At 68.6% G+C, this 14,613-nt stretch overlaps 3 protein-coding genes across 3 annotated transcripts; 1 reads left to right on the top strand and 2 right to left on the bottom strand.

The window, feature by feature from the left end:
• Nucleotides 1–361: 361 nt before the first annotated feature.
• Nucleotides 362–4,436, bottom strand: GIPR (gastric inhibitory polypeptide receptor; the record flags this gene model as incomplete). Its single annotated transcript, XM_055792469.1, is given in 13 exon segments — nt 362–495; nt 843–955; nt 1,067–1,136; nt 1,267–1,327; nt 1,406–1,517; nt 1,519–1,566; nt 2,154–2,180; nt 2,183–2,303; nt 2,382–2,485; nt 3,827–3,891; nt 4,020–4,127; nt 4,207–4,297; nt 4,431–4,436. Coding segments are annotated over 13 exon segments (1,060 nt in total), but the record flags the coding sequence as incomplete, so codon positions are not given.
• A 2,403-nt stretch (nt 4,437–6,839) lies between these two features.
• OPA3 (outer mitochondrial membrane lipid metabolism regulator OPA3) lies at nt 6,840–7,640 on the top strand. The gene is given in 4 exon segments (XM_055792471.1): nt 6,840–7,041; nt 7,178–7,230; nt 7,232–7,352; nt 7,355–7,640. Coding segments are annotated over 4 exon segments (471 nt in total). The 5' UTR covers nt 6,840–6,893; the 3' UTR covers nt 7,504–7,640.
• Nucleotides 7,641–9,303: 1,663 nt separating this feature from the next.
• Nucleotides 9,304–14,578, bottom strand: LOC129782925 (vasodilator-stimulated phosphoprotein-like). The gene is given in 15 exon segments (XM_055792468.1): nt 9,304–9,755; nt 9,855–9,912; nt 9,999–10,079; nt 10,362–10,483; nt 10,582–10,625; nt 11,046–11,155; nt 11,239–11,276; nt 11,591–11,631; nt 11,744–11,810; nt 11,911–11,971; nt 11,973–12,080; nt 12,504–12,530; nt 12,532–12,676; nt 13,771–13,914; nt 14,515–14,578. Coding segments are annotated over 15 exon segments (1,107 nt in total). The 5' UTR covers nt 14,520–14,578; the 3' UTR covers nt 9,304–9,699.
• Between the last annotated feature and the right edge of the window lie 35 nt (nt 14,579–14,613).

Here is a 14,613-nt window from a genome sequence, read left to right as displayed (position 1 = left end):
TGCCCCCCCACCCCTCCCGACCCCATGGTGCCTCACTGACACACACCTCCCATCCCCCCAGCACCCTCCCGACCCCTCACGGCACACCCTCGCACCCCCCCCAACCCCCACCCCCCGTATCCCACAGATCGCCATGGCAACCTCCGACACCCCCCCCCCCGCCCCCCATGGCAACCCCTTACTCCCCCCGCCCCCCATGCCCCCCCCCCCCGCATTCCCCCAGCATCCCTTCGACCCCCTCTGCACCCCCCCCCCCCCCATGCCCTGCCCCGGAGCCCCCCCACCGACACCCCCTGACCCCCCATGGCCTCTCCCACAGCACCCTCCCGCCCCCATGGCCCCCCCTGCCCCCACACCTGGGAGGAGGACAGCAGCAGCTGCAGGCAGAGCCGCACCAGGCGCAGGGTGCCCCCCCCGTGCCCCTCCCCCAACAGGGCGAAGGCCACCTCGTGCACCCCCAGCAGCGGGATCAGCGTCAGCGTCGAGCGGGCCAGCCTGGGGGGAGGGGGGGGGCACCCGCGGGATGGGGACCCCCTTGGGACAGGGAGAACCCCCAGGATGGGGACACCCCCAGGGACAGGGACACCTCGAGAGACACCTCCGGGATGGGGGGACCCCCAGGATGGGTACAGCCACAGCATGGGGAGCCCCCCGGAACAGGGACACCCCCAGGGACACGCTTGGGGACACTGCAAAGGTGGGGACATGCTTGGGGACACACATGGGGCTATGGTGGGCATGAGGACATTGCAGGGACAACATGGAGACTCCACGGGGACCAGGATGTGACATCTCCCCTGCCCCCGCCCCACACACCCCAGTGTACACATGTGTCCCCACACACACCCCCACCCCATGTCCCCACCCTGACCCTGGTGTCCCCCTGGGACACCTGATGCGCCCGGACTTTGGCCACCAAGATACGGACGATGCGGACAAATACCATGAAGTTCACCTGGGGAGGGACGACACACCAGCGGTGACACCCCCTGTGGTGAGGACACCCCCTCCAGTGGGGACACCCCCTTGGTGACAGCCACCCCCTCCCCCACGCCATGTCACCCACCGCCACTGCCACCAGGATGGGACAGCGGATGATCCACCACACTGCCACCTTCTCGTTCCTCTCCCAGCACCTGCCATGGGGGGGGGGAGTGACACACATGGGGGGGGTGACCTCAACCTTGGGGACATCCCCAAGGGGACAGGGTGTCCCCTGGGGGTAACAAAGTGGGGACAATGGGGGGCAGGAGTGGCAGGCCTCACCCCTCGTTCTCATAGAGGTACCTCGCTACCACCCATGGTACCACGAAGAGCACGGGGGCTCCTGGTGGGACAGGGACAAGGTTGGGGAGGGGACACGGAGACACAGAGGGGACATGTGGGGACACAGAGCGGGGCTCACCCCAGCCGAGGAGGAGGAAGGCAGGTAGGCAGCGCCGGCCACTGAAGGCCACCAGCACCAGGAGCTTGTGGAGGAAGAGCCCCTCGGCCAGCAGCCACCCGTAGTTGGCCCCCCACGCAGTACTGGGTGACCACCTGGGCCAGCCGGCAGCTGGCCACCGCCTGCCCTGGGGACAACCCCAGCACCAGCGGGACAGCAGCGGCGGGGGGGGGAACAGCCTCAGAGGGGCACCAGGATCATGGTGGCACCAGCATTGTGGTGGCACCAGGATCATGGTGGCACCAGTGTTGTGGTGGGAACAATATCATGTTGGACCAGGATCATGGTGGCACCAACAGCGTGGTGGCACCAATGTCATGGTGGCACCAGTGTTATGGTGGTGGCACCAGCATCGTGGTGGCACCAGAGCTGTGGGTGGCACCAATGTCATGGTGGGAACCGGGACCGTGGTGGCACCAATATCACATTTGACCAGGATCATGCTGCCACCAGGGTCATGGTGGGACAAGTGTCATAGTGGACCAGGATCGTGGTGGCACCAGGATTGTGGTGGGACCAGTGTCATGTCTGACCAGCTCCCACCCTTGGGTCTCACATCCCAGCACAGCCCATCAACCCCCCACCCATGAGTGTCCCCACTCTTTGGGTGCCCCCACCATGGCTGTCCCCACCCATGGGTGCCCCCACCATAGCTGTCCGCTTCATGGGTGTCCCCCATGTGGGTGCCCCCCCACCCGTGGGTGCCCACCTCCTGGCCCACCAGCTGCAGCGGGGTGTGCGGGGGCCGGGGCGCAGGCGGCGGCGCAGCAGCGCGTCCCGCGTCAGGATGGCGCCTGCCCGCAGCACGAAGGAGAGGAAGAGGTTGGCGTGGATGAAGTTGCGGGTGCAATGCAGGCGCCTGTGGGGACAAAGGTCAGTGGGTAGCAGCACCCATGGGTGCCCTCCTAGCACCCATGGGTGCCCCCCGCCACGGTACCTGAAGGTGAGGAGCAGTAGCAGCGCCAGCAGGAGGGCCACAAGGGACAGGGAGTAGCCCACAGTGTAGAGGAGCCGGAACTGCTCCAGCAGCCAGGCCTGGCGCTGTGGGGAGAGGGACACGGCGACGGGGGAGGTGGCACCAAGCCGGGAGGTGGCACAGGGTGTGGCAGGGGGGGTAGCGGGGCACGGCACAGCACGATATGGGGCATGGCACGGCATGGCACGGTGCAACATGGTATGGCACTGCACAGCACAGCATGGCATGGGGCACAGCATGGCACGGCACAGCACGGCACGGTGTGGTACAGGGCATGGCACGGGCACAGCACGGCACGGTGTGGTACAGGGCATGGCACGGGCACAGCACAGCACGGCACGGTGTGGTACAGGGCACGGCACGGGGCACAGTGTGGTACAGGGCATGGGCACGGGCACGGCACAGCACGGCACGGTGTGGTACAGGGCACGGCACGGGGCACAGTGTGGTACAGGGCATGGCACGGGCACGGCACAGCACGGCACGGTGTGGTACAGGGCACGGCACGGGGCACAGTGTGGTACAGGGCATGGCACGGGCACGGCACAGCACGGCACGGTGTGGTACAGGGCACGGCACGGGGGCACAGCATGGCACAGTGTGGTACAGGGCATGGCACAGGGCACAGCATGGCACAGTGTGGTACAGGGCACGGCACGGGCACGGCACAGCACGGCACAGTGTGGTACAGGGCATGGCACAGGGCACAGCATGGCACAGTGTGGTACAGGGCACGGCACGGGCACGGCACAGCACGGCACGGTGTGGTACAGGGCACGGCACAGGGCACAGCATGGCACAGTGTGGTACAGGGCATGGCACGGGCACGGCACAGCACGGCACAGTGCATGACACAGCGTGGCACGGCACAGGGCATGGGACAGGGCACAGCGCTGGGCACAGCGTGGTGCACAGCACGGCACAGCACAGCATGGCACAGGGCATGGACAGGGCATGGCACAGCCCAGCACGCCACGCAGCAGAGAAGCAGGGCGCACCACACGGCACGGCAGTGTGACACATCACAGCATGGTGCAGCTCCCAGCACAGCACCCTGCGCACGGCACAGCACCCCACGCCTCAACACAGCACCCCACACCCCAGCACCCCAAACCCCAGCACCCCACGCCCCAGCACCCAGCACCCCACGGCACAGCACCCCATGCCCCAACACAGCACCCCATGGCACAGCAACAGCACCCTATGCCACAGCACCCCACACCCCACGCCCCAGCACCTCACACCCCCAGCACCCCATGGCATGGCACAGCACCCCACACCCCAGCCCAGCACACCATGCCACAGCATCCCGTGCCCCAGCACCCCACGCCCCAGCACCCAGCACCCCACGGCACAGCATCCCACGCCCAGCACCCCACACCCCGGCTCAGCCCCCAGACCCCTACCTGCAGCGGCTGCTCCTGTGCCGGATCCTGGGCACTGCGAATGATCCCGCCAAAGGTCTCCCAGTCTCATCCAGCACCCAGCGCCCGTCGGGTCCGCAGTGCCGAGCCACCACCCCACCCTGCACTGAGTGCCCCCTCCTGTCACCCCCACGGCCACCCATGGGGGGGGGGGGGACACGCCCCCCGCCCTTACCTCGGTGGTGCCAGGGCAGGTACCAGGGGCAGGGGACAGTGACGGTGGTGTTGGGGACTGCATCCCCCCAGCAGGCGTACATGTCGAAGCTGCGGTTGCAAACAGGTCCTGGTGGGGTGGGGGGGTCAGGGCATCCCCCAGTGTCCTCCCAGTGTCCCCCTGGTGTCCCCACCTCCAGCGCACTCACCGGGTGCTGGGGGGTCGAGGTGCAGGCGGAGTTCGCAGGCGTGCCGGTACTGGTGCCAAGCGGCCAGCGTTGCCTGAGCTGAGCGCTCCTCCTGTGGGGGGACATGGGGGGCACACCGAGGGGGGACACTAGGGGGGTGTCACCACTGGGGTGGCCACACTGGGGTGACCACTGTGGGGTCACCACCACGGGGGGCACAAGGATGGGGCAAACAAGAGGGTTACCGCCATGGGGGACAGCACCGCTGGGGCCACCATGATGGGGCCACCACAACTGGGGCCACCACCATGGGGACACTACGACTGGGGCCACCATCATGGGGCCACCCACCGCGGGGCCACCATGGTCCTGGGTGGGTAGAGGGGTCCCTGAGGTGGCACCTGGCGGGGGTCCCAGTGGCTTGGGGGTCCCGATGAGGCAAGGGGAGGGGGCCGTGTGTGTGTGTCCCAGCGTCTGGGGGGGGGTCCCAGGGGTAATGGGGGGGAGGGGTGTGTGTCTCACCTCTGCCCCATGCAGGACCTGGCTGAGCAAGGGGGGGGGGGCATAGCCCAGTGCCCCATGTCGTGACAGTGGCTCTGGAGTGGGGGGAGGGGTGTACTGGGGGGGAGGGGCACGAGGGGGAGGGGTTACCGGTATCATCCCCCCTCCCCATCACCAGCCCTGCCCTCCCCCCCCCCCTTTGACGTGGTCGTTACCAGGGAGCTGCCGGTGGGTCCCTCCGGTGGAGGGGACACGGGACCGGTAGCAGCCGCCCCCCTCGGCCCTCCCCCGCGTGATACAGGTGCCACCGCTCAGTGTCCCTTGTCCCACCCTCCCGTGTTGCTTCCCCTGTCCCAGTGTCCCGTGCCCCTCCCGTGTCCCGTGCCCCATGCCCCCCCCTGTGCCCCGCGCCCCCCCCCCCCCAGTGTCCCTTGTCGTCCCCCCCCCAGTGTCCCTTGTCCCCACCCTCGGTTGTCCCGGCCCCCTTCGTGATCCCTTGAGTCCCCCCCACACGCATCACCCCGCTGCCCCGTGTCCCTTGCTCCACCCTCAGTGTCCCTTGCCCCCCCCGGTGTCCCTTGTCCCCACCTCAGTGTCCCTTGCACCCCCCCTCGGTGTCCCGGCGCCCCCCCCGCTCTGTCCTGAGTCCCCCCACGCGTGTCCCCCCCTTCCCCCATGTCCGCTCCACTTCACCCCGACACCCCACCGTGATGCTGGTGCCCCACCTCCGGTGTCCCGACTCCCTCCCCCAGGGTCCCTTGTCCCCCCCCTCGCTGTCCCGGCCCCCCCCCGCTGTGTCCTGAGTCCCCCCACGCGTGTCCACCCCCACCCCCCTTGTCCCGTGAGCTTTACACCGCCCCCCCCCCCCCCGGACCCCCATCTCCTGTCTCAGGACCCCTGGGTACCGGCTCAGTGCGAGACTCCACCGCCCTCGGTACACGGGCACCGGCTCCGGTGTCCCCGCCCACGGGGGCGGGGGACACGGGGGGGCACCGGGGGGGGGGGCACCCAGGGGGGGTGGGGGCACACGCGGAGCAACGTGACCCGGTGGTCGCGTGGAGCCTGGCCCACGTCTGGGGTGGGAGAGCCCCCAGGAAGCCCCACACGTGCCAGGGGTACAGGGTCGCTTGGGGGGTGTGTGTGTGGTGTCACCCACGGGTGGTCCGGTGCCACCCAAGGGGGTCCAGCATTACCCACGGGTGCCCCAGTGTCACCCGATGAGTGTTCCAGTGTCACCTGGGTGCTCCACCATCACCCACGGCTACCCTGCTGTCTCACACGGGTGCCCCAGTGTCACCCAGTGGGGATCCAGTGTTACTCATGGGGGACTGGCATCACCCACGGGTGCCCCAGTGTCATCCACGGGTGCCATAGTGATACCCAGGGGGGGGTCCGTTGCCACCCAGGGGGGAGCAACATCACCCATGGGTGCTCCACTGCCTCCCACAGGTGGTCCAGTATCACCCACGAGCACGCCAGTGTCACCCAGGGGGGGTCCAGCATTGCCCATGGGTGCTCCGACATCACCCATGGGGGGTTCAGTGCTTCAGTGTCACCCACAGGCGTTCCAGTGTCACCCAGGGGAGTCCGACACCACCCACGGGTGCCCCACTGTCACCCACGAGTCACGCAGAAACAGCCCGACCCCCCCCCCAAACTCCCCCCCCACCCCCACGCGTGGCTGCGTGTGAGGGAAAGGGGCGTGGCTTCGGATTGGGAGGGAGGCGTGACTTCAGGCAGGGAAAGGGGGCGCGGCTTAAAGCCGGGAAAAGGGGCGTGGCTTAGTACGTGGGAAAGGGAGCGAGGCCTCCGTTCGGGGAAAAGGGGGCGTGGGTTTGGGGCGCGAAGGGGCGTGGGTTTGTGTGGGAAGGGGGCGTGGTTTCATGTCCGGGTAAGGGGCCGGGTCTTCGGAGCGTTGTCTAAAGGCGCGTGGTGCCTGGTCTGGGTAAAGGGGGCGTGGCCTGGACTCAGGGGCGTGGCTTCTGTTCGGGGGAAAGAGGGGGCACGGCTGCGGGTCTGCGCTCAGGGGGGCGGTTGTCCTGGGCTCAGAGGGCGTGGCTGCGGGTCGGCTGGGGGGCACCAGGCGGGTGACTCCGCGGCCCCGCGAAGAGCAGTGGGCGGAGCTTCGGGGCGGCCCGCCCCCCCTCCCTCCCTCGCCGGCCGGCGTCGCGCGGCGCTGACGTCAGGGCGGCGCGCGCGGGCGGACGATGGTGGCGGGCGCGTTCCCGCTGGCCAAGCTGCTGACCCTGGGCGCGCGCCAGCTGAGCCGCCCCCTGGCGGCGCGCATCAAAGCCGGGGCCCGCGCCAGTCCCTTCTTCCGCACCTACATCTCCGCCTGCCCCCCGCCCAGCGTGAGTTGGGGCGGAGGGGGGGGGGGGGGGGGTCACTGGGGGAGGAGGGGGGGTGACTGGGGGAAGGGGGGGGGGTGTCACACCGGGGAAGGACTCCGGGGGGGTCCTTAGTCAGTGCCCCCCCCCCCCCCCCCCCGCAGTGTATCACTGGGTGGAGATGCGCGCCAAGATGCGGCTGATGGGCTTCCGCGGCCGCCGCCGTGAAACCGCTGAACGAGGAGGCGGCGGCGGAGCTGGGGGCGGAGCTGCTGGGGGAAGCGATCGTGTTCGGCGTTGGGGGGCTCTGCTTGTACCTGGAGTACGCGCGGCAGGGCGGGGCAGACGCGCCGCCGGGGAAGGGGAGCAGGCGGCGGCGCTGCGGGAGCTGCGCGAGGGGCTGGAGGGGGCTGCGGGCCGAGCTGGAGGCCATGGCGGCACGCCTGCCGCCTGGCCCCGGCGGGCTCGGCCACGCCCCCGCGAACCTTAACCACGCCCATGCCGGCCTTAACCACGCCGGCGCTAACCCCGCCCCCGCCGGCGCTAACCCCGCCCCCGCCGGCGCTAACCCCGCCCCCGCCGAATGTAGTTGTGCACCTGCTGGCGCTAGCCACGCCCCCGCCGCGTCTAGCCACGCCCCTGTCGGCACTAACCACGCCTCCACCGACCCTGGCTATTAAAGCGCCCCCTTCCTTGTTCTTCCCACCGGCGGTTTCCTTTAAGGGAGGGGCTTGTCGAGGGAGGTGAAGGGGTGTTGGGGGCTAAAGGAGGGGGTCTTGTGGGGGGGCTTTGGGTGCAGTGGCATAGGGGTGGGGCTACTAAGGGGGCAGGATGGGTGGGGCTAAGGATGGGGCTGGAGGGGTGGGGCTAAGGGGGGGCTTGACTGGGTGGGGCTAAGGGAGGGGGTGGGGTTAAGGAGGGGTGGGGCTAAAGGGAGTGGGGGCAGGATGGGTAGAGCTAAGGGGGGGTGGGTCGCTAATGGAGGGGTGGGGATAAGGGTGGAGTGTTACAGAGGGTGGAGCTTGAGGGGCGGGGGGCTAAGGGTGGTGAGTGGGTCTGGGCTGGGTGGGGCTAACGGTGGTGGGTGGGGCATGGAAGGGGCGAGGCCAAGTTAGCAGGTGCTGCATGGAAGGGGTGGAGCTAAGGGTGAAAATGTCACAGGGTGGGGCTAAGGGTGGTGGGTGGGGCATGAAAGGGGGGTGGGGCTAAGGGTGGTGGGTGGGGCACGAAAGGGGTGGGGCTAAGGGTGAGATGTCACAGGGTGGGGCTAAGGGTGGTGGGTGGGGCTGGAGTGGGGTGGGGCTAAGGGTGGTGGGTAGGGCATGAAAGGGGTGGGTCTAAGGGTGAAATGTCACAGGGCGGGGCTAAGGGTGGTGGGTGGGGCATGAAAGGGGTGGGGCTAAGGGTGGTGGGTGGGGCATGAAAGGGGTGGGGCTAAGGGTGAAATGTCACAGGGCGGGGCTAAGGGTGGTGGGTGGGGCATGAAAAGGGGTGGGGCTAAGGGTGAAATGTCACAGGGCGGGGCTAAGGGTGGTGGGTGGGGCATGAAAGGGGTGGGGCTAAGGGTTGAAATGTCACAGGGCGGGGCTAAGGGTGGTGGGTGGGGCATGAAAGGGGTGGGGTCTAAGGGTGAAATGTCACAGGGTGGGGCTAAGGGTGGTGGGTGGGGCTGAAGTGGATGGGGCTAAGGGTGGTGGGTGGGGCTGGAGTGGGTGGGGCTAAGGGTGGTGGGTGGGGCACGAAAGGGGTGGGGTCTAAGGGTGAGATGTCACAGGGTGGGGGCTAAGGGTGGTGGGTGGGGCTGGAGTGGGTGGGGGCTGGAGTGGGGTGGGGCATGAAAGGGGTGGGTCTAAGGGTGAGATGTCACGGGGTGGGGGCTAAGGGTGGTGGGTGGGGGCTGGAGTGGGTGTGGCATGAAAGGGACGGGGGCTAAGGGTGGAGCACGGCAAAGGATGGGTTCAAGGATGGTGGGCAGGGCATGGAGGGGGCAGGACTAAGGGGTGGGGCTGGAGGGGGCAGGGCTAAGAGTGAAGCATCACAAGGGTGGGGGCTAAGGGCGTGGCATGGAAGGGGCATGGCTGAGGGTGGGGGGTGGAGGGTGGAAGGGGTGGGGCCACTGGAGGGCAGGGCCAGGTGAGGGGGGCTGCGATTGGTGGGGAGCTGATGGGGGCGTGGCTAAGGGGGGAGGGCAGGTGCCATTAAAGCAAAGCAAAGCCCTTACTGTCCCTCTCATTGCTGTGATGGGGGGCGGGGTACGGGGGTGTCCCACGGGTGACAATGGACACAGGTGTCATGTACAAAACAACTGTATTTATTGGGGGCAGGGGATGGAGGCATGATACACCCCTCCCCCCCCCCCCAAAAAAAAAAAAAATTGCAAAAAAAGGTGAAAAAACCCAAAAGTGGCATAAAAAAACGACCCCGGGGGTGGGGAAAGGGGGGGGCACCCCTCTTTTGCCCCCCCCCATCCCACTATAAAAAAAAGGGGTCCTCAAACTGGTGGTGAGGGGGGGGCACAGTGGGAGGGGGGCTGTCTGGGCCCCCCCCAGCCGGTAAGGCACAGCCCGGGGGGGGGAGGTCCAGCCTAGAGCCGCCCCCCCTCCCCCAGGGCAGTGGGGGGGTGAAATGAGGGGAGGGAGTGTGTGTGAGGTGATGGGGAGGAAGGAGGGGGGGGCCTCCCCCATCTTCAGTGTGGGGGGTGGCTAGGGCGCGCGCTCCGCTTCCGCAGCTCCACCACAAATGCTGGGGGGGGGGGTACAGTGTTTACTGGGGGGAGATGGGCAAGTAGCCCTCACCCTGCCCCCCCCCCCCCCCAATACCCCTTGAGCCCTCCCCCCCCACCTTCAATGATCTCCTCCTTCATCTTCTGCAGCTCTCTCCGCACCTCCTCCAGCAGCTCCTGGGGGAGTCACAGGGTGAGGGGATTTGAGGGGGCCCCCCCCAGACTCCCCCACCCCCCCCAAACACACTCCCCCACCCCCGTACCTGTTTCATTCGTTCCAGGTCAGGCTCATCAGCAGGGCTGGGGGGGGTCCAGCGGGGGCAGCTGGGATGGCTGACTTCATCCTGGGGAAGGGGATAAGTAAGTTGGGGGGACCCCCAAGACCAGACTGGGTGCCCCCCCCCCCCATCTTGGGGACCCAACCTCCCCCCCCAGTCCCAGCAACTGACCCCCAAATCCTCTGGGGGTACCAGAGACACCCGTCCCAGCATCCCAATACTCCTTCCATGGGCCCCCCCCCAGGACCTCCCATCTAGCCCCTGGGTGCCCACCCCCCAAAACCCTCCTCTAGCCCCCTGGGTGCCCCCCCCCGCCAAGTGCCCCCCCCCCCAGGTCGCCCCCCCCACCTGGGCAGTGTGGAGCTGGCTTTTCCTCCCAGGGGTCCTCCGCACAGGCTCTGCAGGGGGAGAACAGTGAGGGGGTGGGGGGCCCAGCCCCCACCCCCCCTCCCCTTCCCCTAGGGGTGCCCCTCAATGCTCCCCCAGCTGCAGGTCTACATTTCCCAGCATGCCCCGCCACGGGGGTGGGCCGCGGGGCACGCTGGGAGTTGTAGTTCCCCGCACTCACCCGCGGGGCTGCCCCGGGGTCCTAGTGCCCGGCTCCACCTCGTCCTGCGGGGGGGGGGGCAGAGAGAGGGGTCTGGGGGGGCGTGGGGTTGGACGCGGTGGGGGTGGTAGACGGGGAGGGGGGGTTGGATTGTGGCGGGGGGGTGGGGGGCAGCACCTGAGGACAAGGGGGATTGCCTATCCTCGTGGTGGGGTGAGGTGGGGGGGGCACAGACAGAGTGCCCCCCCCAGTGTGGGGGTGGGCTACAACTGGTATTTGGGGGGGGGGGGGCACTCACGCTGGTGATGTCATCGTCCTTCTTTGGCACTGGCTTGTCCCCATGCAGGGTGGCTTTCCCTCCTGGGGGGGGGCAGTGTGGGGTACAGGGATGCCCCACCTTTGGGGGCGGGGGGGGCAGAGGGGGGGTGCTCTCCCCCAATCATCCCCCCCCCCCCCCCCCCCCCCCCCGCCCCCCCATTTCTTACCGTCGGGCCAGCATGGCGCTCATCTCCTCCATCAGCCCCCCCCCGCCCCCTCCCCGGGCACCATCGCCCTTGGGGGGCGCAGGGGGAGCTCCCGCACCCGGTGCCTCATCCTGCCAGGAGAAAGGGGGTGATGCAGAGCCCCCCCCCCCCCACTTTAATCCCCCCACCCCCCAAAAAAAATTATGCCCCTCACCTTGCTGACTTTCCTGAGTTTAGCTCCCGCGATGGCAGCTGCAAAACCGGAGACCCCCCCGGGACCCCCCCCCGGCAGCACCCCCTGCTGCTGCTGGTGGTAAGGGGGGGGCCGGTGGGACCCCCCGTGGCTGGGGGGGGGCCGGGGGGTGGGGGGGGGGCCGGGGGGGTGGAGGAGGGGCCGGGGGGGGGGTGGAGGGCCTCCAGTGGGCATAGCCTGGGTGCCTGGGGGGGGACGACAGGGTTTAGAGGGGTGAGGGTCTTGGGGGGGGGGTGGGGGGGGGAAAGGGGGGGGAAGGCATCTGCAGTGTTGGGGGGGGGTCAGCCTGGGACCCCCCCCCCCCGTCACCCACCTGCAGGTGCCACACGGCGCTCGGGGTCCTCCAGCACATGCCTGGGGGGGTGAGTGGTGGTGTAAGGGGGGGGTTCCCCAACACGGGGGACCACCCCCAGCCCCCCCCCATCATGGTGCCCCCCCCCCCCCCCCCCATTTGGTTGGTCCCCACCTCTCCTGCTGCTCGGGGCTCCTCTGAAGCTGAACCGTCAGGGTCTGGCCAGGACAGGGGGGGTGCCCTGGGTGGGGGGACACACACAAAAGGTCATGGGGTCAAGCCCCCTCCAGTACCCCCCAGTGCCCCCCCCCCCAAAAAAAAAAAACCAAACCCCTCCTCACCCTCCTCCAGCGCCCGCAGGGCCCGCAGGACAGCGGCAGCGAAGAGGGCGGCCTCACGGGGGGGCGCCGAAGCTGAGCCCCCAGACCCGCCGGGCCTCACGCCACTGGTGAAACTGGGGGGTGGCCTGGCTGTAGCGCAGCCCCCTCCCCAGTGGGCAGTTCAGCACCACCTGTGGGCACCCGTGGGGGAGGAGTGGGGCCAGCATCCGGAGGGGGCCCACAGAGCCCCCCCCATACACGGGGGGGCCCTATAGAGCCCCCCGACAACCCACAGATACCCCATAGAGACCTCCATACCCAGGGGTGCCCCACAGAGCCCCCCCATAGCCAGGGTGGTCCCACTGAGCCCCCCCCATGCTTTGCATTGCCCCACAGCCCCCTCACACACCCATGGGTGCCCCATACCCAGCGTCAACCCACAGCCCCCACCCCCAAGGGTGCCCCATGCCCAGCGTCACCCCATAGCCCCCCACCCCCAAGGGTGCCCCATGCCCAGCGTCACCCCATAGCCCCCCACACCAAGACTGCCCCTTCCCCACCCCACCCCCCACCCCACCCCCGGCACCCATGGGGTGCCCACCCAGCACCCTCACCTGCTGGTCGGGCTGCATCTTGCGTCCCCACCAGGCGGAAGGCGTTGGTGCCAGGGTGGTGGTAGAGCTGGACGCAGCTGAGGGTCTGCGGACCCCCCCCAGCTGCCACCCACTGCTTGTGGGTGTCATCGTAGAGCAGCACTGAGGCCCGGGCACTGCACAGCACCGTCTCGCTGCCGGGGGGGGGCAAGGGTGGGGAGGCGCCCAGCAGGGGGGGGCAACCCCTGTGGGGTGGGACCCCCTGGGTGCTGACCCCTCCCCAGCATGGGCACCCCCCTGGGTGCTGACACCCCCCCTCCCCAGCATGGGCACCCCGCTGGGTGATGACACCCCCCCCCCCCCAAGCATGGGCACCTCCATGGGTGGGACCCCCCTGGGTGCTGACACCCCTCCCCCCCCAGCATCGGCACCCCCCTGGGTGCTGACCCCCCCCTCCCCAGCATGGGCACCCCGCCGGGTGATGACACCCCCCCCTCCCCCCAAGCATGGGGGCCTCCATGGGTGGGACCCCCAGGTTGCTGACCCCCCCCCCCCCCCCAGCATGGGCGTCCCCATGGGGGGGACACCCTCACTTTCCCCCAGCAGCCAACCCACGAGCGCACCCCAGCACCCAACACCCCCCCTTTTTCCTTCCTCTTCTCCACCAGGACCCAGCGTCCGGGCCTGCCCCTCCCCCACTTCCTCAGAGTGCGTCCGGGCCGGCCCCTCCCCCCGCGGGGGGGTGGGACACACCCCACCCCTCCCGCAAAGGGGAAACTGGGGGCAGGGGGGGGGCATCCACCCGGGGGACCCTCCCATTACCGGGGCGGCTCCCAGGGCTCCCCAGTACCAGTTCCTGGTGCTCCCCAGTGCTCCTGGAACCAGTTCCCAGTGCTCCCAGTATCAGTTCCCAGTGCTCCCATTGCTCCTGGTACCAGTTCCCAGTGCTCCCCAGTGTTCCCAGTGCACCCAGTACCAGTTCCTGGTGCTTCCCAGTATTCCCAGTGTCCCCAGTACCAGTTCCCAGTGCTCCCAGCGTCCCCAGTACCAGTTCCCGGCACTCCCCATTGCTCCCAGTACCAGTTCCCAGTGTTCCCCAGTATTCCCAGTACCATTTCCCAGTGCTCCCCCCATCCCCAGTGCCAATTCCCAGTGCTCCCCCCATCCCCAGTGCCAATTCCCAGTGCTCCCCAGTGTTCCCAGCATCCCCAGTACCAGTTCCCAGCACTCCCCATTGCTCCCAGTACCAGTTCCCAGTGTTCCCCAGTATTCCCAGTGCCCCCAATACCAGTTCCAAATGGTCACAGTTCCCCCAGTACTGGTGCTCCCCAGTGCTCCTGATACCAGTTCCCAGTGCCCACAGTACTGTTCCCGGTGCTCCCCCGTTCCAGTGACCTCGGTCCTTCCTAGTGCAAACTCCCAGGGCCAGCTCCTGGTGATTCCCAGTGCTCCCAGTATTCCCAGTGCTCCTAGTACCCCCCAGTACCGGTCCCCAGTGCTCCCAGTGCCACTTCCCCATGTTTTCCAGTGCCCCCAGTGCTCCTACTACCCCCTGGTGCCAGCTCCCAGTACTGCCCGGTGCTCCCAGAACCAGCTCCCGGTGCTCCCCAGTCCTCCGAGTGCCACTTCCCTGTGCTTCCCAGTGTCACCAGTACTCCCAGTACCACTCCCCAGTGCTCCCAGTGACACTTCCCCACGCTTTCCGGTGCCCCCAGTACTCCCAGTACCCCCCGGTGCCAGCTCCCAGTCCTGCCCAGTGCCCACAGTACCCTCCCAGAGCCCCCCAGTACCTCCCAGTGCCACTTCCCTGTGCTCCCCAGTGCCCCCAGTACTCCCAGTACCAGTCCCCAGTGCTCCCAGCGCCACTTCCCCATGCTTGCCAGTGCCGCCAGTGCTCCCAGTGCCACTTCCCCATGCTTTCCAGTGCCCCCAGTGCTCCCAGTATCCCCTGGTGCTAGCTCCCAGTCCTGCCCAGTACTTCCAGTGCCAAGTCCCGGTGCTCCCCAGTGCTCCCAGTTTCCCGGGCGCTCACCTCATGCTGGTGGCTGCGGCGAGGCACTGGGGCCGGTCCCGGCCCTTCCGGTGGCGGCGGGGGGGGGGACCGGCCGGTCCCGGCCCGCGGCCACGCCCC

Source organism: Falco peregrinus, chromosome 20 (assembly GCF_023634155.1).
Source record: "Falco peregrinus isolate bFalPer1 chromosome 20, bFalPer1.pri, whole genome shotgun sequence".
In the NCBI taxonomy this organism is placed as follows: domain Eukaryota; kingdom Metazoa; phylum Chordata; class Aves; order Falconiformes; family Falconidae; genus Falco; species Falco peregrinus.
The sequence above is the reverse complement of the archived record's forward strand: the minus strand, read 5'-3'. Positions and strand labels throughout refer to the sequence as shown.